Genomic DNA, 23,269 nt, shown 5'->3' with positions numbered 1-23,269 from the left:
GGGCGGGTCAGGAGAGGTCTGCCATGCGATGTGGTCACCTCCTGGGGCGGGGATGGAACTCATGCAGAAGTGGCTTTAGCTTCTTAGTGCTGTGCTTTAACCCGCTGCGCCAGGGAGTGGCCCCCCAGTGGAAATCTTAACCTGCTTCTGCTTCCTGCTGCACTTCCAGCTTCTCCCACACCAGAGGTAGTCATTTCTCTTACGGAGATCAAGGATTCTCCCACAATTAATTAATCAATTAGTTTAACACACAACTATTAAGCACCCATAATTGCTAACCCTGAGGAAGCTAGTTAGGAAAACCCTGCCAGACCCAAGTCATCTTTCAGCATCATCCAATTTACTTGTTCCAAATTAAGTGGGAGGATTTTAGCTGAGACTTTTCCCACACACACAGTTAGGGGACATTATGAGGGTGTGATGAGGGTACTGAAAGGCACGGGTGAGGGAAGACTGAGGAGGCAGGATTGAACCCCAGGGCAGTGAGATGTGTATGTGAGGAGGGGTGTGGGGGCACTCCAAGGAGTGAGGACCTCAGGCATGGTGGCGTCTGAGAACACTGCACCCCACAATCTCTAGAGATTCCTTGGGGGAAAGTCTCTGGCCAGTGTCTGAGTCAGTCTTCCACAGATGGCCCTGGGATGGACAGGACATCTAAGCTGTCCTAACAGTACATCTCTCAGAGGGTTATACTGGAACTCCCCAACATGGAGTGTTATGGGGCCCCCCACACACATGTGAATGCAAATACACATATATACACACAGACACATACACACAGGCACCCCAGGTTCCTGCGTCCCTACACCTCTCCTTAGGTGTGAGTTCTCAAGGTCCAAAGGAACACGGTCCCTTGGAAGTTCTGGGGCCTGGTGTGGTGGAAAGAATATGGGCTTCAGCATCAAGAACTGGTTTAAATCTCCACTCTGCCTCTTCCCAGATGGCCGTGATGGGACAAGTTATGGGGTCCATTCTGAGCATCAGTTTCCTCATTTCTAAAGTGGGACTGGTAACCCCTGGTCTGGAGAGTGGTGAAGAAGAAGTGCGATTAGAGATGTGAAAGAACCTAGTACAGTGCCTTAAAGAGCAGGACTTACTTAGTATGAACTCAAGCCACGCAGACCCCTGCCGAGATGGCACACGGTAGGGGCCTCATATACACAGCAGGAGGAACTCATACAAGTAGTCAGCCCCTGCTGTTTGGAAGGACAACTTTTCTGAGGAGATGCGGGGGAGACAGCAGGCAGCAAAGTGCCAGCTTGAGAAGGCCGTGGCTTACGGCTTCTCTCCTTCTGTTATGAGCTGAACTGTGTCTCCCCCAAATTTGTATATCCTACCCTTCCCCCATACCTCAGAATGTGACTGGGCAAGGGGCCTTACCGAGGTAGCAGTTGAAATGAGTCATTCTGATGCAACAGGACAGATGTCCATGTAAGAAGGGGTGACAAAGACAGAGACTCCACAGAGGGAAGGCCAGGTGGAGACCAGGGAGGAAAAGCCCTTGGCAAGGCAAGAGAGAAGCCTCAGAAACAACCAATGCTGTGGCCCTGGATCTCAGACTTCTGGCCTCCAGAACTGAGAGAAATCCTTTCTGCTGTTGAGCCACCCAGTTGGTGGGATGCTGACAGCCAGGCTGACTAACACACCCGTCTCACAGGCAACTGAGCGCAAGCTTCCAACAGCAGTGGGAGCTTGGGCTGTGCGGCCTGTAGGAAGCCGCTGACGTGGCGAAGCACGTGGCTCCCCTCAGGACCGGCTGGATCAAATGGCTTTGACAGAGTCCGGAAACCAACTCCACTTTAAGAGATTCCTGGCCAAGTAGAACTTCAAAAAGGAGGGGCTGAGATGGCGAAGGCCATGCCAATGGAGGCAACCCAGCCTCTGAAGGCCTTCCTCGTGGTCACTGCTGTCCCAGGGTGGCACCGATGCTCTCAACAGACAGGACAGTGTGGTTACTATGGGCGCTAAGAAAATGATCCATGCCCCAGGCTGGGGCATGGGGGTCCTGAAGCACCCCTCCCACAGCTGAGCATCTGTGATTTCTATAGCTGCAGCCTCACCACTGCTCTTCGACACTCCTAATCTCTGGAAGCACCTCCCAGCTCCTCAGCTGTTTCCTCTGCATGTGCGTATGTGAGCACCCACCTGCACATGACACTCCGCCATCAGACTGGGGAGTCCAAAGGAGCTGATCGCCTCTCCTCTGACCACCCCATCTCTCTGCAGTGCTACTCTCAAACTTCTCGCGCCTGATCTCTCTCCTCCAAAAGGTCTCAGAGCCCAGGAAAGTAGAGGGAACAATGTCTCTTGCTGTTTGCAAAGGTCCCTCCTGGAAGGGACAAATGATGGCTGGGCAAGAGGCTCACAGTCAGGGCCTGGTGACTGGGACTCTCTGGAGAGCCTGCAGGGCCAGGGCTCCTGGCAGCCCTCTCTGGCTCTGTGCTGCCCTCTGGCCTGTGGGACACACATCACATGGGTCGGTAAGCCTGTTCATGAGCTCTGAGTGCGAGCGGAACCACCTGGGCCAAGGAGAAAGTGGAGCAAAGGCGGATGGGTAAAGGGGGACCCTTCTGCCCGGCACAACAAGTCAGGGTCCACCTTTGGGGAATATATTAAGGAACGGCTAACTCTCCATGGCCACAGTGCTCCCTGGGAAGGGCCTCAGGCCTGAGCTGCAGCCTCATTACACCGTGACTCTGCACGCACGAGGGGCATTAATAATTCATACAAATCTGCAAGTTAAATGCTGTGTCAAAAATAGAAATGCAGTTGTCTACAATAAAATTAAAAACACAAAATCCAAAGGCTGCTATTGACAAAGGTTCCTATCATCTGGAAGAAAAACCTCTCACTGTGCTGGCAAGTGCTGCTTTCTCCATCCTCCCCCCTTGTCAGTTGCCTCAGACGCCTTCATAGGTACCTGCCTGCCTGTGACCAGCTGTCCCCCATGACATCTGGAGGTGCCCGTGGCAGGTCTCTGAGGACCCCGCCGTGGGGTGGAATTCTGGAAGCTGGCTGGAGATGAGACGCTTTCTCAGAGAGGGGGAGAAGTGGACAGGTGTGAGAGGTGGCTACAACCCCGTTTGTCTTTCTCAAATGAGAGACTGGCAGACAGACAGACAGACAGACCACACACACTGAGGGATGGAATTGAGGAGTCAGGAGGGGCACTCGGCCTCTCTGAGCTTCAGTTTCATCGGAGAAAGGAAGGTATTGATGATGGACAGTGTGGTGTCCAAACCTCCCATCGCGGGGAGACCCTGTTTCATGTGAAACTTATTTAGAATCTCAATATAGAAAGTAGATGAAAATGGAGAAGTGGGGGTGCATGAGAGTCAAGAGTCTTAATTATTAGGCTCCCCCTCCTCCCCTCCCCACCAAAACACCCTAGGGTTCTGAGAACACAGAAGGAAATCCTGTGGTCTCCATCAATTATTTTCAAATGCAGACTTACAGACATGGTTGGCTGCCTCAGAATCATCTGGGGAGCTTATTAAAAATAGAGCTCTTGGGCCCCAGAAGGTCTCTAGTGGAGCCTGGAAATCGGTATTTTACACCTAACCCCACGCCCAGCGACTGCTGTTGGGCCAGTTGATCCCCCAGGTCCTTTCCTGTCCTAAAAAATTCTGATAGAATCTGTACCTGTGTCAATGGTCCCTGCAGGCATCCTGCCTGCCCGCCCTCTACGACCTCCATGTTTGCAGCCTCCAGAAATACCCTGCTCCTGCTCAGCAGCCCAGACATCTGTGGCTTTGCAAAGCCTCAGGTCCCAGGGGAGGCAAACAGCTGTGTCACAGAGATCCCCTGACATGTGGGTTACACGGGCTGACGCAGGGATGTGGCTGGGAAAGTCAGCTTCAGGGACTCTGCTTCTGAGGAGCAAGGACCTGTGGGGGTAGAGTGGGGGTACTGGCAGGTGGAGCATGGTGACTAAAGAGGCTTATTGATTGTCTGTGGCATCCAGGGATAAATAAAACAGGCGGCTGTAGAGAACTTCAGAGTGTGCAAGGCATTTCTGACATGTACTGTCTCATCAGAGCCTTCTCCCATCAGGAAAACCATGCTGTGGCTGTCAGTTTTGCTGATGGTGTAATAGAGACCAGGGTAACTGTGGGCCTTTTTCAGGGTCAACAATGGGTACCTTCACTGAGGCCTGTGAGGTTATAAATCTCATCCCCCTCCCCCAAAATGGTGTTTTCCAGGCATGAGACCTGAACTAAAGGCTGCATCTGAAATTACCTGCACTTGATTTGGGGGCCCATTCAGTGTGCATGGGCATGCATGCGTGTGTGTGTTTGTGAACACTGGTGGAGGCCGGGAATTGCTATCTTCCCTTCCCCCGTCTTTACCCCAGCCCTTTCAGCATCACTTGGCCCAAGAGTTCTTGCCCTTCAAGTAACACACATGCCCACAGACAGAACCACTTGGTAAACTCAGCTCCTTTGCACATGGGGGCCCACATGCAGAGGAACGTCCCTCATAGTGACACCTCTGCACTGTCTAATGAGGCCACGACCACACACTGGAAGGAGAGCATTGAGGTGGGAGAGGAGTTTGGCTCGCCACAGCTCCTGCGAGCGAGGGGTGTGCAGGCCTCTGTGGAGCCCCATCCCGATCCTGCAGGCCCACCTACCGTCCAGCCCGCGGGGCAGGCACACTCGCCGGTGATGTGGTGGCAGGTCCCCCCATTCTGGCAGGGGCAGCGCAGCTCACAGTGAGCCCCATGGCTCCCGGGCGGGCACAAGTCCTCACAGCTGCAAGGGAAAGCAGAGTGGGTTGGTCAGAAGCAGCAGCACTCAGAGCAGACGGCAGGGCCACAGCACTGCCAGTTCCAATGGCCCAGGGCTCCCTAGGAGTTCAGTGAGTTCGCCGCCAGTTTGAGCTATTTTGGACACAGGGTCAGCTGAGATGCAGTTCTGCTCCCTGCCAGGAGGGGGAAGCAGGGCTCCTATATAAGAGACTGGAATGTTGCCTGCTGGCGGGGACGTGTGGCATGCCTGAACTGCCGTTAGCATAGTTCTGGGGAGGGAAGGCTGAGGAAGCTTTGCCTGCAAGAGAGACTTTTTTGGTTTGCTATAAAGATATTTTTATTTATTTTATTTAAAAAAACATTTTTTTTTAAATGAAGAACCTTTTTCTTATATACTTGCTCATTTTTTGACAGTATAGGATTTCTCCCCTCAGGTGTGGCCACCATAGTTCTCCCACCACCAAAGCACCCACAGTCCACTGTGCTCCTCCCACACTTGCTTTCGCCCCTCCTCCATTCTCCTCCCACCCCCAGGATGCCTTAGATGTATGATCAGCTTCTTTGTCTGGCCCTTTGTTAGGTTTCTCTACAATCCACATATATGTGAAACTATCCAGTATTTAACTTTTTCCTTCTGACTTATTTCGCTTGGCATAATCCTGAGAAGGAGACATTTTACTTGGGAAGATGAAGTTAGTCTCATCAGGAGACTAGGAGGAAGGGACAGACAGAAAGGCGTGCGTGAGCAAAGGCACTGAGAAGTAACACAGAGCAGCCTTCAGAAGTCTCTCTGGATTCAGAGAACAGGAGCATCTGTGCCCCCCCTCCACCCCATTGCACCCCCTCCAGGCTCTGGAAGATTCTCAGCTACCATGACAGGGTTATGTGCAGGGAGGGGGCACTTCTGAGATGAGGGGAAGGATTTGCAAGGGGTCTTGGCCTTCGGCCTTAGTCCAGTGGCCCCTCGCTGGAGCTGGCCAGACTGCAGGGTAGGGAACACCCCTTAGCCAAGGCTGTGTCTGCAGCCTGAGTCTTGGGTGCTTCAGGATGCAGGGTCGTTGGGAGGCCAGTACCTTCCGCAGGGTAGCGAAGAGAACATCATCTTGTCTCTGAGGGGTTCCAACTAAGCAGCCTTAGAGGTCCCCTGTCACTGCAGATTCCAGGGAACTGCAGTCAGGGGGTGCTTGGGGTCTGGTAGGAGCAAGTAGGGGAGAGGAAGAGACATAGCAAAATCCCCATCTGTGCAGGAAGTCTGCTGGGGCATCTCTCTCACCTCTGTCTCAAAGAGCCTGGATGGGCCAGGCTTCACATGAGCAGTGGCTTCTGGGTTACACCCAGAAAAGGGGTCCCAGGCCCCTACCAGGAAGGGCCTCCCTTATTCTCTGCAGGATATGGGGTGACTACAGATTATACAGCTAGGAAGAGGGGACCCCTCCTTCTACTCCCACATGCCAGAGGTTGGGGGGCACACAGTTGTGGGGAGGGTAGAGGCACCCCCCAACCCCCACGCCCAGTGACCCCTTTACTCACTAGACACCAGTGTAGCCGGGTGCACAGAGGCACTCGCCCGTGCGGGGGTCGCAGCTGGCACCATGGCGGCACTGGCACTGCAGCTGGCAGCCCTTGCCGTGGGTGCCGGGGCCGCAGAGCTCCTCACAGCGCCAGCCGCGGAAGCCGGCGGCACACACGCAGGCACCGGTGATGGGGTTGCAAAGGGCGCCGTTCTGGCATTGGCACCGGTTGCTGCAATGGGGGCCCCAGTGGTCGCTGTCACAGCCTGCAAGAAAGGAGACGGTCAGGGCTGAGAGGCCCCCATAGGCCCTCCTCGGGGCAAAGCACCCCAGAACCGCTGCTCAAGGCTTCCCACCTCTGCATCACTCTTCCCTGGAGAGGAGGCGGTAAGGGGTGTGTGGGTGGAAGCCTGGCACTCCTAACCTCCATCCGCTCCTTACTGAGTCACCCAAATATCACATAAGTGAAGAAGCTTGTTTCCGTAACACATTTCTTGAATCTGTCTCCCAGCGGGGGGCTGGTCCCTTCCAGCCAATGGCTCCCCCTCCTGCACCTCCTGTTCCGTCCTGAAATTCTGGAGCCGCAGGCTTTACTCTTCTTGGTTGGCTGCCAACGTTCCCCTCAGACAGGCCACCACTCCAGTCTGCCACCTCTCTTCCCTGTCACGCTATCCCCGTTCCTCAGCCCTTCTTCCCTCCTCTGGAAACTTATCTTCTTGCAATAACCTCTTGCAACAACCGCTCCAGCACTGAAGCCTGCTAACTCCCTGCCCAGCCCCAGCCCGAAGCCAGGTCACCTTCCCACCTGCTGCTTCCCCCTTCCCGTGAAGCCTCCTCCCCTGCATGCTGCATCCTCAGTTCAATTACATTACTTTCTGAGCAGCCAGCTTCAGAAGAAGCAAGAAAAGGAAATATTTCCCTGGGAAGTGACAGTCTTCAAGATCTTTATATGTAATTAGCTGTTTCAAAGAGCGATATCTGAGCTGGCTTTGCAGAAATTCCCTCTCCAACCATGGAAAGGGCTACGAGGCAGTGTGCCAGGCAGATCACCCCACCTGCCGTCGCCTCCCATTCTGACCCTCAGCTCAGTAACATGATGTCCTCAGACTGCTGTCTCACTGAAATCCTGGATGGTGGGGTGTGTGGATAGGGGTGGAGCCCAGGCATGGACAGATAGGCACAACTAACACAGAAGTTCAGTGGAGAGAAAGATTGTTTCCAGCTGAGAAAGCCAAGCAAGACATCCTAGCAGTCATGCGAAGTGACTATAAAAGATGTCACACTTGTCTGCCCATCACTGTGACCAACAGTCCTGGTGTCAGCACTGAAGTCCCTCGTTCCAAGCAATTCTCAGGCCTGAGCAAACTGGGGTGGCTGCTGGCCCTACTGCCTGCTGAAGGGAGCGGGGTCCTTAGACTATTCAGCTCCAGTGATTCCAGGCTTTAGATACTCAGAGAGCAACAGGGCGGGTGGGTGGGATCTGGGCAGTGTGACTGGGGCAGGCACAATGAGCCTGGTGGCTCTGGAGAGCTGGGCGTGGCTGGGCTCAGGTTCGAGCAAGCCCAGCACCTGGAATCTTTGGGGGCCAAGAGGTTGATGGTGGAGTCACGGCCAGTCCTCTCAAGGCCCTGGAAGCACTGCCAATGGCTGAGTAGGGTCAAGGGGTGAGTGTCATGAGGGTGGGCCTCAACCCGTAGTAGAGGGAACCACCCTGGATCCAGAATCCCAGTCACCCTGTCTTGTTTCATCCCTCCTACAAGTGTGCGCCAAACATTCACACACACAAACTGAGTTTTTAGTGAACCTCATTTTCCATTTTTTAAAAAGATTTATTTATTTATGCATACAGAACTGGGGTACAGGCCAGAGGCTCAGGGGCGGCGAGAGGCTTCACCAGACAGAGTGGGGCACAGTACAAGCTGACTGACCAAGTAGAATGCTGAGGGGAGCAGTGGGTGGGTCAGGAGAGGTCACCATGTGGGTCACCTCCAGGGTAGGGGAATCCAATTCTCACTGAAGCGGCTGTGGCTAGCTTGCAGTGCTGCATCCTAACCCCTTGCACCACCAGAGAGGGCCCCTCATTTTTCATTTTCTAACTGATACTCCCATGACTGAGGTTAAAAATCAAATCCAGTGACAACCCCCACTTACACAGAAATTGCCTCACAGGACCGAGGACCCAGCTCTCCAGTGTCTCCCACACTTCACCCTTTTTCTGGGACATGCACTCAGCAGAAACTAGCAGACTTATCTACTGTACATTTCTCTATCTTCTCTTGTTAACAAGTATATGTAGTTCAAACTGCATGTTTGATTGCATTTAATACCAGTGACAATCACATTTTAAAGGCTCACTACATACCGGACACCATGCTAAAAGTTCTCCAGGCATTGTTAAAATGTAATCCTCACGCCAACCCAGAACTAACTAGAGTTAGTTTCTTTTATTTCTCCATTTTACAGATGGGGAACTAAAGAGTCAGATAGGTTAAGTGATTGCTCAAGGGCACAGTCAAGGGCAGGCCCGGGTCTTTTGACTACAGGTTGCCCCACTACAGGTAAGTGGGACACTTTCTGAATGATGATTCTGAGGAGACTAGGAGGTGCCTTTGGGGACAGAGTGGCAACTGCTAAACACAGGGGCAGGGACATGATGGATTCTAGCCATTTGCTCTCTGTCGCTGAGACACCCAGGATCTAAAACAAAGGGTAGATCAAAGGGTTCCTTTTTCTCATTTTTAGTGCTGTTACCGCTGATGCTGGCTCTGAACTAAAGCATTGGCATCCAAAGTCAGTTTGTCTTTAGCGCATCCTAGAGCACACAGTTACACCCTGCCCATCAGGTGACCTCCCTCCTCTTGGGCACAGATAAAACCCAGTAGGAAGCATAACTGCACCTCCATTCTACAAACATTTACCCAGCGCCTGCTAGTGCCAGAAGTGGCCTGCCCTCTGGGAGTGTACAGTCTTGTGGGAACAGAGATGCTGGAACACCTGGCAAGTGCCAAATAAGGGCAATTCAGGGTATCAGAGGAGCAGTTAATCATGATTCTGTTAAGCTTGACAATCTGGTTCTCAGACCAGATTGCACGTGAGTGCATGCACAGATACTGTTACAGGGCATTCCCGTGTGAACAGGGCTGCCTGTCTGTGGGGCCTCACCCGCGCTTAAAATTCAGTTGTACTGCAGGCACACACAAAAGGGTCAATGATGGGTCTACTTACAGAAGGGGAAGGAAAAGGAACAACCCAGGGAAAGAGAGCTGGATACAAAATAACTGGAATATCTTATCAGCTCTGCTGACTAGGAGTTCTGGTAATAAACCAACTGAAAGCCCCAAGTCATGTGACTGGTCCCAACAGCTGTTTCCCAAGTGAGAGAGAGCTGTAGAAAATGGCGCCTTATTTATCCCCCAAAGTCCCAGAATGCCTGCTTAGCTCCACCCTTGGGTCCTCACAGTTCTCTCCCTGGTATTGCTGGGAGTTGTAGTTTCCGATCACTGGAGTAGGGGGTGGAGTCCAGAAAGCTGGAGTATTGGGTGGGGTCCACAAAACTCTGCAGAGTTCCTTTAGGACATCCTTCCCCTTAACAATATGCCAAGGGGAGCACCACCTTCCCTGCCCCACCTAATGAGGGGTGGAACTGACAGGCCAGGTGAAGCTATAGACCATGGAAGGCAGGTGGGCTAGGGAAGGAGGGATTCCTTTTGTTCCTGCAGCTGGACTTGCAGGGCAAGGTACTGCAGGGCAGGAAACACGTGCAGGAGAGACATGTAAAGACACTTGGAAAAGATGCTGGGTGTGAGGCATGTGGGGAGGCTAATAATAGCAGCCTTTATCTTGATGTGACGTCTCATTTTGTCCCTACCTTCTGGGACCTACTTCAGAACCTCTTTCCGACGGTTTTCCGTCAGATTTGTGGTAAGTTTTCAGGCCTCAGTAGCTCCACTGCAGACAGGCCTTGTTTGGCTGTGCCTTCCCCCATAGGGGGATGGGTAATCTGGGGTGACCAACTGAGAAAAGTACCCTTTCTCTTCCCTTCTATACATACTAATTTTTAGTATTAAAATGCCTTCATACCAAATGTCTGTTTTGCTTTTGTGCACATGGATGGCCAGAACCCTTTAGAGCATGCAAGTTTGGGGAGTTCTTGGGTACCGCTTGGTCATGTGCTAACAGATCTACATGTGTACATTTGTGTCTGTGTGTGTATATTACTTTGTGGGGCTCCTAAAATATGTAGGAAGAGCTCCATGTCCCAGTGGAGAACCAGGAAATAAAGAGAAAACATCTGTAGACTAAAAATCAGCTACTCGGAGTCATCAGTATAGGGGTAAATCACTCTTCATGTACAAATTGACAGGAAGAGGCTATGTTCAATTTAGAATATTCTGATTAAGGAAGCATGGAAGTGTGTAATCTATTCCATAGAAACTTCCCCCCAGAGTGATTAAATGAAAGAAAAAAGTTAGGGTTCAAAGGGATAAGCTTCAGTTATCTAGAAAATCCACTTAAAAACACCTCATTCCCCAGCAATGACAGAGAAATGAGGCGGACCTGCAGAGAGTCAATTATTCGCCCTGGTGAAGGTGAATAAAAACTCTCGTCATTAAAATTACAACAGGAATTCGCCTTCTTCCACAGATAATCCAATTTGGCCTTGGAATGTCACCCCCTCACACACTTTTTTTTCCTGTCACAGGCACTCCGTCCTAATTATGTTTAGCTTTGGCTGATATGTCCAAAGGTTGTGTCTTCTTTGGGGGTAGGTGGTGAAGGCTTATGGATAGAAATGTGTGGTGTGGCTGGATCTGTTCCTGTAGTAGGTTAACTCACCTCCTTCTCAGTTTTGGCTGCACAACAGCATCACTCTATGAGGATCTTAAAACCACTCTTTTCTAGGACCTCCCTGGTGGTGCAGGGGTTAAAGTCTCAAGGCTATCAAGCTATGGCCAGCCACCGCAGCACATGAGTTCAATCCCCAGCCAGGGAGCTGACCCACATGGTGCAGCAGATCTCTCCTGTCTCACCCTCAGCCGTGGATTTCAATAGATCTGCCTGTCCTGCGCCCCACTCTGTCTCCAGAGAATACTCACCCCCTTCCCCCACCTCTGGCCTGTATGCCGGTTCTCATATGCATAAGTAAATAAAAAGTCTTAAAAACCAAAACACTCTAGTTTGTATCTCATACCCATTTTGATTTCATTGTTCTGAGGGGGTGGGACCCAAGCATAGGTCCTTTTAAAAACTTTAGCCTTTTGGGTCCTCCCTGGTGGGTTATAGCATAGCACTAAGAAGCTAAAGCCACTTCAGCGCTAGTTGGATCCCCGCCGGCCCCTGAGGTGACCCACATGGCGCGTTAGACCTCTCCTGGCCCGCCTGCTGCTCCCCTCAGCAGTGTTCTTCGTCAGTCGGCCTGTTCTGCTCCCCACTCTGTCTCTGGTGAAGCCTCTCACCACTGCTGCACCTCTGGCCTGTACCCCGGTTCTGTATGCATAAATAAATAAATCTTAAAAAAAAAAACTTTAGCTTTTTGGAGATCTGCAGGTTCTGCTCAGAGTCTGGCAGGAGGGTGCTGGGCCTGAGTGGGGGTTGGAGGGGTGACAGGCCTCCCTATCCACACATGGGAATCATGAGGCAGCAACAAAGAGGAGAGTCTACTTAAGGTGAAGGGACAGAAGCCAACCTGGAATCCTCTGACCCTGAGCAGTCCCCCCCTGCACTAGAGGGCACCCTCTGCCCCCCAGCAGGGGAAAGTCTTGAGCCATCAGAATACCTCTCAGGAGTGGCCATGGCCCTGAATCTGCTCCCCACGGTCCCTGTGTCCCTGCCCACCCCAAGGAGAGTGTGGGGTTTGCTGACAAGCCAGGGCACTGACCCGAAGTCTACAAAGCAGCAGACAGGGTGGCAGAGATGGAGCAGCAGGGACTCAGAACCAGTCCAGCTGATAAAGTGACTTCCCGGTGAGCCAGGCCATTTGTCACCTGACTTGCCCCAATAAAAGCCCAGGGAAACTCCTGGAGGCTGAGTCCCTCTGCTCTTTTCCAGCCACAGTTCTGAGGAAGCCTGGGAAGGCGGGGTACAGGCAGTGCTGTGTGATCTTGGGTTGCCCCTCCCCACTCTGGGACTCTGTTTTCATGTCTGTAAAATGACAGATTTGGATCTGTAATTCTTGACTGGACTAGGCCACCTCTTCCAAGAGACATCTAAAATGAGGGTCAGGGGAACTAGACTGTCACACATAATCAGGGACAGTCCTGCACTAGGAAAAACCATGCTCCAGTGTCCACCCCAGGAAGCATCAGTAGGTATGAGGCACACTGGAAACTTACATCATCCTGCAATTCAATGTCACTTCAATTAAAAAAGGAAAAATATAAAAATTAAATGTTGGGGGATAAAAAACAGCAGTAATAGATGCCAGGGTCTCTTTGGGCCCTGATAGGTATGAATCTGTGCTCTGTGGCTAAATAGCCCCACCTGAAACACAGGCCTGAAGGAACAGGGGTGGGAGGTGTATTTGTCCTTAAGTGGAAAAGAAAAATGCGAGGTGTGTACCCGGGCTCTGAGCGGAACCATCGCTCAGCTCCCTATCTCTCCAGCACTTAGATTGCTGGAATTAAATATTAATAGACCAAGGTGCCACAGATTAAAACCCAAATCTCCTGACACAGTCCCTAAGTCTAGAAGATGCTGACAGCACAGGATTATAACGATGTATCATTAGCTCTTAGTGATCTATTTATTACACTTGTTACTTACTCCCCATTATTTAACCACACTATCTCTATCCCTCCTCCCTAAACCTCCATGCGGAGGCAGGGTCTCAGTGCTTTGCGGGATGTGGCTACTCCCCCACCTGCCCCTAGTCTTCTGGGACAGAGGTTGGGGAGCAGACACTCACACACACAGGGGAAAACCTAACCCTGGTGCCTGGCCGGGACTGGATTACTTTATTGAATCCTTGTTTACCAACTGTCATACTTTTCTTTGTTCAAAGGAGATTTGCAGCAAGCCATAGGAGGTGGGACTGTTCCCATTTTCCAACTGAAAACCTGAAGTTCAGACACAAAATAACTAGGTCAAGATTGCTCAATCTTGGTACAATTGATTTTCTTTTTAGTTTGTATCGTTTCTCCTTTTTAACTCAAGTACATTGTTTTACATCCTTGTTGGTGTTTTGACAGTGTAGGATGTCGTCACCATCACCTTCCCACCACCAAAACACCCACAGGGCACAAACGGTATTTTCAGCCAGAATTATGTGGGGGGTCCCATGCACTGCTGGATGGCCAGCAGCATCCCTGGCCTCCACCCACTAGAGGCCAGTAACACAGACAACTGAAATGTCTCAGATATTGACTAATGTCCTCTTCAAGACAAAATCAATGCTGATTGTAACAGGCAGAATTGAGAGACAGAGACTGGTTTTCTTACCACTCGGTTTTGGCAGTCATCCTGTGTAACCCCATATTTTACAGGTCAGAAGACTAACCCAGAGAGGCTGAGTGACTTGCCTGTGGCCACACAGCAACTGCACGCAAGAGCCAGATTTGAGACTATCTGCCATGTCTCTCTAGGTCTCTTCCTGCCCATCGCAACAGCTGTTGGGGTGGCAGGCTCGTGTATTCACTTGCCAGACAGTCGTTGAGCACCCGCTCTGTTCCAGAGGCTGAGAAATAGGTGAGAATATGGGAAACTTTGATCCATCAGGACTGGAAGGGTGCTGGCAAGCTGCTGCAGCTGAAGCAGTCACAACTGGGGAGAGCAGCACTCTGTTGGGTCACAGGCCAGGGCGCAGGAGGTGTGGGAGCTGTCAGGGTCTAGGGGTAGCAGGCCAGGAGGAGGAAACAAAGCTAATGGGGGCATTAAAATGCCCTGAGCAAAGCATTCACTCAGCTCATTACCTTCCTCATCTCCATCTCCACAGGCTTAACCACAGCTCCAGACAACCAAGTCCATTTTAAGGGACTTCACGTCATCAGAGTATCAGGAAGAAATGGAGAGACTCAGTAACACCCCTTTGCTAGAGCCCTGCATCTCTGTGTGGATGAATGCATCTGGAAAGCAGCACAGCTTCAAGCTATCACCAGGTCTGCTTGGCATCCCACTGTCAGGGCTCCATGCCTCTGGGTCTGCGGGACTCCAGGTTAAAACACGTACCGTCCCATGTTTGTGTGTGGGGTGGGACGGTTTAATCACATCACGAGATATTAGCAGCCATCAATACCCCAGTTACCTGGGGTATTAATTAGCATACCTGGGAGCCTATTAGGAAGAGTGAGTGAGTGAATGAGTGAGTGAGTGAGTGAGTGAGTGAGTGAGTGAGTGAGTGAGTGAGTGAGTGTGTGTGTGTGTGTGTGTGTGTTTACTTGCTTTCAATGGAGGAGATGTAAAGGTGTGAAAGGCACATTTAGCAGCTTCACAGCTTTGGATTTACAAAGCTTCACTATTGTATGGGTAGATGATGGGGGTGGGAGTGGGGGAGGGAGGAATATAGCCATTAGGTAAATGACAGGGTCTAAACTTGTTCCATTTAATGCCTCCTTGGAGGTAGCTGTAATTACCCCCATTTTACAGAGGAAAGACTCAAGATCAGGTTTGATTGGGTGACTTGCCCATAACCCGTTTCTCAAACAGGGACATTAAATACTAGCTCCTCAAGCTATAGGAATGGGTATGGGAACGGAGCTGGGACTTTGCAGTTCCAGTACTTTCCCTGTAGAAAGAGGAGATGGAGATCCAGAGCGAGAAGGGTCCTGTCCAGGTCATCAGTTACAGGCAGGAAAGGCTGAGACTCCTGGGCCCCTGAAGGTCTTGAGGCCATGCCGAGGGGGAGGCTGACCTGCACTTCACAGGCTCCTTGCAGGAGTGTCCCCACTGACGATCCCTGCCCTTCTAGTGTCCAAGTTGTAACTCATGTACCAACATCCATCTGTCTCTGGTCAATGATTTCAATAACCTCAGTACTTCTGCTTCAGAAACGTCCACACTGGAGTCAGAGAGGCCCAGCAGAGAGGCAAGCTGGGGGCTGCCCAAAAGGCAGACCACAGGCCTGGCCAGAGCTAGTGTGTCCTTAGCTTGCTCAAAGGCCTCTCTCCACCCCCGCTCACCACCACAGGCTTTTAATGAGGCCCAGCTCCCTCTGATCTGCCTGCATCACTGCCTTTGAAGCTTCCCAGCCCCAAAGACCATTTATCTCCACAATTTGCCTAGAAAGCCTCATAAATCATGTCTGTGCACAAAGGAATTACCCCTTTGGAAGAGCCTTTCAAAGGCAGCTGGCAAAGACACCACAGACCTGCCAGGGGCCTCCTCTGCTGTGGCCCTGCACCTTCCCAGCATGGCCACCCCTTGCCTCCCTTTCAAAGCTCCCAGCCACCCCCCCCCCAAGGCTGGGGGTGGGAAGAGGGTTGGGGAGCAAAGGGAACTTGGTAAAGCTTCATGTCTGGGAGTGGGATCCCCAGACGTGGGCTCCAGGGAAAGAGCTCAAGGTGGGAGTGGGAAAGGATGTGGGAAGGTGACGGGTGCCAGTGTGCCCCTCTTGAGGGGTGAGCCCACTCTACGACCTCGCCCACCCCTTCCTACCCCTGCACTTCCCTGGGCTTTTCTAGAACAGTGAGCTCTTCTCAGGTGGAAAGAGCTTCTCTGGCTCTGTCCAGAGACTTGGTACAGAGATGGGTTTTTTGTCCAGACAGCAGGTGTCAGGCTGTGACCCACAGAGTCCAAAGAACCCTACATCTGGGTGGGGACCCTGGAGCTCCCCATTCCACAGCTCCAGAACTGCTGAGTTTTCTGCTAGGTTCTCACATAAAGACAAAGGATTAAAGAGCTTTAAAAGGGGAGGGGCATAAAAGCCTAATTTCTAGTAAACTTTCTATTTTAAAATGTCTTCATTTAATTCCTCTCCCACTCAGAAAGTTCTTCCTTAGGTCTACCAGAGGAATTTCTTGTTGCAATAGAAAGTAACTTCTTCATTTGCTCCCTCACTGAGCAGCCACTTCAGCGCCCAGCACTCCCACAGATGCACACAGGAAGCAGCAGACTGGTCTTCACCTTCCCAAATTTTTAAGGAACTTTCTGTCTGGGGGCCCAGTCAAACCTCACAGGAAGCAGAAAAAACAGCAATGAGGGCCCTCCCTGGTGGCGCAGCGGGTTAAAGCACTGCACTGAGAGGCTGAAGCCACTTCCGCATGAGTTCGATCCCTGCCTGCCCCGGAGGTGACCACATGGCGCGGCAGACCTCTCCTGACCCGCCCGCTGCTCCCCTCAGCAGTGTACTTCGTCGATCTGCCTGTTCTGCTCCCCACTCTGTCTCTGGTGAATCCTCTCACCCTCCGCATCTCTGGCCTGTACCCCAGTTCTATACGAATAAATAATAAATCTTAAAAAAAAAAAAAAACAGCAATGAAGTGGAGTCTGTAGATGCCTGGATCCTTTGGGGACCCAGGGCACTTCTAAACTGAGGTCAGCTTACCAGTCGCCCTCTTCATGGCTGAGCCGGGACCCTTCTCATCAGGTGGGAAGAGGAACAGAGGAAGCCAGGGACTGGGAGTTGTGTGGTGGCTGATGCGGCAGCTCATCAGCGGAACTGGCACCAGGGAGTGGTAAAGTGGGGTGACTTGGGCCAGGGTGCTTGGGGAGTCATGCAGGAATCAGTTAAGGGAAGGTTGTAGGTCAAGGCCAGGTGGGCCTGGGGGCCTCCACCTGCTGCTCATCTTGGGAGTTAATGCCCGACCCTGAGGCCTGGTGAGGTTGTTCTAGGAGCAGACACACGGGCTACCCTGGTGCTCTTGCAGGGTTGACACCTTGATTGTTCCATAGAAAGGGATTTGAGAGCCCTCCCTGGTGGCGCAGCGGGTTAAAGCACAGCACTGAGAATCTAAAGCCATTTCCGCATGAGTTCGATCCCCGCCTGTCCCGGAGGTGACCACATGGAGCGGCAGACCTCTCCTGACCCGCCTTCTGCTCCCCTCAGCAGTGTACTTCGTCGATCTGACTGTTCTGCTCCCCACTCTGTCTCTGGTGAGGCCTCTCACTGCCCCTGAGCCTCTTGCCTGTACCCCAGTTCTGTATGTACAAATAAATAAATCTTTAAAAAAAAAAAGGAAAAGAAAAGAAAGGGATTTGAATTTGAGCTACTTTTTCTTTTGCCAAAGGCAGTACCTGGGTCCAGTATCTGGATCTGGATCACCTTGGCTGACATTTATTAAGAACTGACTGGATGAAGGCCCACTGGGTGGGGCTTAAAAAGGGTGGAAGAACCTTGTCAGTCTTCAAGAATGATCACAATCAGGCCTAGTTGGGAGCCATGGGAAGGCGTGGGTCCCCCAGACTGGAGATGTCTTTAACAGAGGCGCAAGTGCAATGGGGTTGGGGTACACTGGGGAAAGGACTGATCTGCCTAGGAAGGCCTCGTGGGGCAATGGGGTTTAATTTAGGATCTAGGAGACACAGGATCTCTACAAGTGGCAAAGCAGGGGAAGACAGCCTGAGTGGAGTGACCATAAAGATAAAGGGAGGGGCAGTCCAGGGGGAAAGCAATCTGGGGGTGGGGGTGCTGCAGCCCCCACCTCCCTTGGAGGCTGGGGTCGGGGGTTATTTACTGAGGGAAGGTCAGACAAACTCTGTGGGGAAGGAGCATTTTTGTTGTTTGTTTTCCAACCCAGCACAGACACTTGGTCCTAACTGAGCACCAGTGGCATGTGGCTGGCACCACGTGGCACTCGCCAGCACACTGACAACACCCAGTTTGGCCAACCACATGCTTAGCAGTCTCAGCAAGTGCTAAATTGCTCCAAGTTTCAAAATGCTTACTCTCAGTTTCTCATCTCATCACTGACTAGTGGCCACTCCAGGACTTGGATCCACACACCATTCTTAGATCAGCAAAGGTCAGGGAGATGAAGCACAAAAGAAAAAGTAGCTGAGATTCAAATCCCTTTCACTGGGACAATCAGGGTGTCGACCCTGCAGGAGCACCTGAGGACTGGTGTGTTCACAGGAGGTTTTACTGGGGTGTCATCTCTGTCCTTTCATCTCCCCTGGGAAGTCCTGTGAAGGTCCAGGAGCTGCTGTGTTGCCTCAAAGAAGAGGACATGATGGCTGTAACCAAGGACATGCCAACCGGTAGAACAGGACCCCACGGGTCAGAATGGCTGTGTGGCTGGTGGGTGCTGCTGGCTCTCTCCAGAGTGACAGCTAATGTGCAATGATCCTGCTCATAGATGAACCTCTGTCTTTGCAGGTAGGATGTCACTGAACCTTCCCAATAACCCTCACATCTCCATTTCAGATGGAGACTGAGGCACAGAGAGGAGGCATCTTGCTGGAGACCCAAGAAAACCTCTGCCCTCCATCTACCTCTGCCTCTGGCCACATCTGGGAGTGATGGACACTAGAAGTCTAATCCAGGCCCCTCTGTGGACTCTCTGTGCAACCTTAGTCAAACTGTATCTCTTCTTGGGACCTCGGCCTCCCCACTCTAAAGAGGACAGCACTAGGTCATCCCTAATTCTCCTTCCATCTGAGACATTCTGAGCTCTCTAAGAGGAACTACTAGAGGTAAAGACTCAGGTGTGGAGAACAGCAACTCAAAGGAGGAAGCAAAGTGTTCAGTCTTAGAGATCCAGTGTGTGTGCTGCGTTTTTGTTCATAGGTGCCCACTGAATCATAGACATAACAGAATTTCCAAGTCAAACACAATACACACATACCTACCTCACTTTATACAACTATTCTTCCAAGTCCTTATAATTAACCCGCCATTCGGATTAGCCTGCTTATCTGTAGAATACCTTTGATCTTCCAAAGCACTTCTGTGCTTACAGACTACAGACACAAACACTGACGTTACCATTGCTCAGCTGGATAGACTGAGGCCCAGAGGAGGAGGCAACTTACTCGAAGCTTACAACTCCGGGTCTCCAGGCTCTGATCCTACCCACCGTTCTCCAGAGCACTGCTTCCCCAGTGGGTGCGGGGCAGGTCAGTTAACCATAACATCCACCAGTCGGCAGGAACCCCTATCTATCTCTTTGGCGTCCCCCCTCAACTGTCTTGCTATTTGCACCATTTGTGTCATAATCCATTTGTCCCTGAGTAGACAGGGACTCTGAGAGCAGCTCCTCACTGGGCCTGCCAGTCAGAAGACTCCCTGTCCATCACTGCTGGATGAGGCCCTCTGGTTCCCTGGAGAGAGGGGCCCCCAGGGCAAGTGACAAATGGCCTTCTCTTTACTGAGAGCTATTATCGGAGGGTGGGGGCCAGCCACTCCTGGTACCTACTGAGGATGAAGCCAAAGAAAGATACTTCCATTGTAGTGGGGCAGAAGTGGGAGAGGGGTCTGTTCATTTTATTCCCTACATAAAGGTACTGGGGTACCTACTAGTACGGGGGTACAGTGGGGAGTAAAGCATGTGGGTATCTTCCTGGAGCAAATGGTTCAGCAGATCAGAATGAACAAGCAAATAAAGGACTTATTTGCCTTTTCTCAAAAGACACCCTGCAGAGCCTGCTTGGGCCTCCCTTTCTAAGTTCTCTCCCAATCCCCTCACCTATTTTTTTCTCTAAGGAACTTCTTACATTATGTGATCATTTTATTTTCATCTTTTGGTTTATTGTAGGAGACTCCTAGAAGCCACCTGGATGAGGGCAGGAGCTTTGTTTTATTCACTGAGGGCCCTACTAGCACTTGAAAGTCTGGCACAGAGTAAGTGCTCAATAAATATTTGTCAAATATGTGAACAAATGAAACTAATGTAAAATTAAAAGCTGTAGTAAGAAGGTTAAGGTGCAGATAAGAGCTTGCTAGAAGCTATTAGGGGCTTCCTTTCTATTAGGAGGTCATGGAAGGCCTCTCTGGGAAGGTGAGCTACACTGACAGCTGAAGGTTGAGAAGGAGGCAAGAGCCTGCCAGGTAGAAGCGAATGCATAGACCACTGTCTTGAGGTGGGGAAATGCTTGGCAGGATCATGGAGGGAGGAGGCTGGGCAGAACAGCCAGAACACTGTAAGAGAAAATCAGAGAGAAATGGCTCCAGAGGAAGGAGATGGGCCAGATCACACACAGCCGCACGAGGAGCTGGGATTTGACTTTAGAGCAATGGGAAGCTCTTACAGGGTTCTGTTGTGACTTGAAAGGATGGAAGCAGGACTTTCCTGTGGGCAGGACCTGTAGCCCTGGAGCAGAAGGAGGCAGGTTCCTATCCATCATCCTGTGAGGGCCTGGACCTCCTGGCTGAGGAGTCAGAAAGAGAGAACATGTGTCCTTCCATGCCTCAGATTTGCTCATGGCAATGCCCAGTGCCAGTGAGATGCCCTTGTTTGCTCCCCATACCAGGTAAGAGACATCTAGGGAGGGAAGCTGGGGAGCAGGGGGTGAGGATCCATTGGTGCAGTTCAGTTAGAGCTGGCATCCAGGTGATTCAGAAAATGTGCCGAGAGTTATACACAAGCTGAGATCTCATAAGGTATGGAGCCCCCCAGGAGCGGCAGAGGCCTGGCTAAATATAGCTCCCTTATTGTTATTTATGTCTCTGGGTGCCAAGGAGTAACGCCTGAAAGCTGTATCACCCATTACTAAATGCGGGGGCTGCATTTGCCAGAAGCTGGAAAGTGAGCATGCTGGGCTCAGTGGTGGTGGGACTCATGCAGATAAGAACCACAAGAGTCTTGGGGTGCAGGAAAGGCCAGGGCTGCTTCAGGAGCTGACTGCCCAGCCACCTGGAGAGGAAGAGCACACAAGCAAATGGGATGGGGTTAATGACCCTTAGCAGTTCCGATGTTTACAGGCGTGGTCCACAGCAGGCAGTGGCAAGGGCTTTATTAAGCAACACATCCACATTTTATGCTCCTGGAATGTTCCTTGAACTTTTAGGGGCCTCAGACTTCAGAGGAAATCTAATGAGCTTAATGTAGTAAAAATGGCCCCTTCATTCTGTCAGAAGGGACTTAGCCTCCTTAGCCGCCTATCCTTGTCCTCCATGTATATATGGGGGATCACACTCCCAAGGGTCCTGGAGATGCCACACAAGGAAGGGGCTTCCCCCTTTCCTAAAGCTCCCCCCCACCGTTTATCTTTTAATGCTCAGATTAAATGGTTCCTCCTTAGAGATGCTTTCAGGAATCTGCTCCCTATCTCATCCTAATTTTTTGGTCTACTACTGTCTGTTAACTTTTATTGAGGTAGATGCTTCCCTAGCAGGCATGGGAATCACACAGACCTGGGTTTGAAACCCACTCCTGCCCTTACCACTTCTGAGACCTTGGACAAGCAGCTTGACAGCTGGAGCCTTACCTTTCCTGCCTCACCCATAAAATTCTTCCAGGCCTTTCAACATTATCAATGATCCATTCAAAAAAGCATAAAAATAAGTAAATAAGCAAGCACAGTCATTGGCCAAAGCGTGTCAGTGCAAGAGTAAGCCCATTAGGTAGCTTGAATGATAAACTGGTGAATCCAGTCATTATCACCATGACCTGGTTGTAGATCCTTTCAGGGCACGGTGTGGGTTGGGCTTCCCCAGAAGCAGACCCTGAGGGCATTGGAGAAAGTGCAACTGGAGTTAATCCACTCCAATCACGGGAGACAAGAACAGGGAACAATCAAAGTTTTCCTAGTCATGGGGCAAGAAAGCTAGGGTATTTACCTTTCAGCTTCTTGGGCTGCCCCTGGCTGAAGGCTGCTGGCATGGCCATTCACTCACTGTGCATTGTGGCCCTGGCAGAGTGGCAGGTGTTTGTTTTGGGCAGCCTTGAGCATGCAGGGTAAGCACTGTGCAGTCTGGGAACCAAGAGCAGCTGCTGCAGGAAACATGTCTATTTTATTCTCCACTGTATACATAATACCTAACATGATGTCTGATCTGTAGTCAGCACTCAACACTGATGTTTGCTGATTCAATGAATAATTCATGAGCAAATTTGATATAAGAAATGGTTAGAGGAGCTAGGGATAAAAAGATGGCATGACTTCTGTGCTGAGGTTTTCACAGCCTGGGTGGAGATGAGAGTCGCACAATGACACTTCAACAAAAACAAGGGAGAAGCACACTCGAAGTCAAGGAGCTAATGCCCTGGGAGAAGGATGGCACACTGTGGCATTGGAGAGTGCAGAAGGGGAGCAGCCCCTAGGGAGGAGGTGGGATGTGCTTGGCTTGCAGGAAGAATGAATTTAGGCATAAGGGAGAGGAGTGGGGGAAGGCTTGAGAGAGCAGCATAAGCAAAGCCTGGAGGCAGGGATATAATCACAGATGTGCAGGAAGGCCAGAAGTAGGAGACTCTGAGTGGAATATCTCCAGGTTCTCGGTGTCTGGGTGAGAAGACAAAAATCTGGTGGGCTGGTGACAAAAAATCTGGCTACCGAGAGCTCACACAAGCGGGGAACCCAGGCACATCTAGAAAAAGTAAGGCTGGAGAGCAGCCTTCAGGTCGTGTGTGGGTGATTCTGTGTAGAAGAGACCCTTTGGGACTGCTGGGAGGGCTGGAGTCCCTGCACCTGCTCACATTAGCCACCCCAGAGAAGTTTCTCTGGGCCTGCTCTTTGCAATGCACAAACTGAACATCTGTATCTAGCAACCCTACTGGCTGGTATGAGAGAGGAGAGGAGAATGACTGGAACTGCTAGACCCCAGCCCCAGCACCCACAGCCCAGTCCAGAATGCTGCCCCCACCAAGAATCTGATTGGCAGGTGGTCCTGTTCTAGCTCAGTCTCTCTGGGAGGGTAGGAGGCTTAATAGTTGCTTCCTCTGATGTCTCTCCTCTCTCTACAGGTTTTATTTCCATCTGCTTTTTGCTGCTTCTTTCTTCACTCTCACTCTCTTTTCCTTCTACCGTCTTTCTCTCTCATTTCCCTCTCCTCAATGGTTAGGACCTAAATTAAGGGGTCTGGGTGGGAGGATGAGGTAGAGCTGATGCTTGGAGTATGCTGGGAGATGTGTGGGAGAGAAGTGAGGATGCTGTCTGAACTGGATGTTTGAAACAAAGGGGTTCCCAGTGGGCCTCCCCA

At 51.2% G+C, this 23,269-nt stretch overlaps 1 protein-coding gene across 8 annotated transcripts in view; it reads right to left on the bottom strand.

The window, feature by feature from the left end:
* MEGF11 (multiple EGF-like-domains 11) overlaps nucleotides 1-23,269 on the bottom strand; it is a 208,855-nt gene that overhangs the window by 63,440 nt on the left and 122,146 nt on the right. For all 8 annotated transcript variants that reach the window (XM_004687655.2, XM_012728728.1, XM_012728729.1 and 5 more), the window contains 2 exons: nucleotides 6,281-6,527; nucleotides 4,634-4,754 (listed from right to left, as the gene is read on the bottom strand). In XM_004687655.2, coding sequence (XP_004687712.1) covers nucleotides 4,634-4,754; nucleotides 6,281-6,527 — 368 coding nt within the window. The remainder of the gene's footprint in view (nucleotides 1-4,633; nucleotides 4,755-6,280; nucleotides 6,528-23,269) is intronic.

The sequence above is a fragment of the Condylura cristata genome, unplaced genomic scaffold (genome assembly GCF_000260355.1).
Source record: "Condylura cristata isolate star-nosed mole 26May11 unplaced genomic scaffold, ConCri1.0 scaffold00023, whole genome shotgun sequence".
In the NCBI taxonomy this organism is placed as follows: domain Eukaryota; kingdom Metazoa; phylum Chordata; class Mammalia; order Eulipotyphla; family Talpidae; genus Condylura; species Condylura cristata.
Note: the sequence above shows the minus strand (reverse complement) of the source record. Positions and strands in the feature narration are given on the sequence as shown.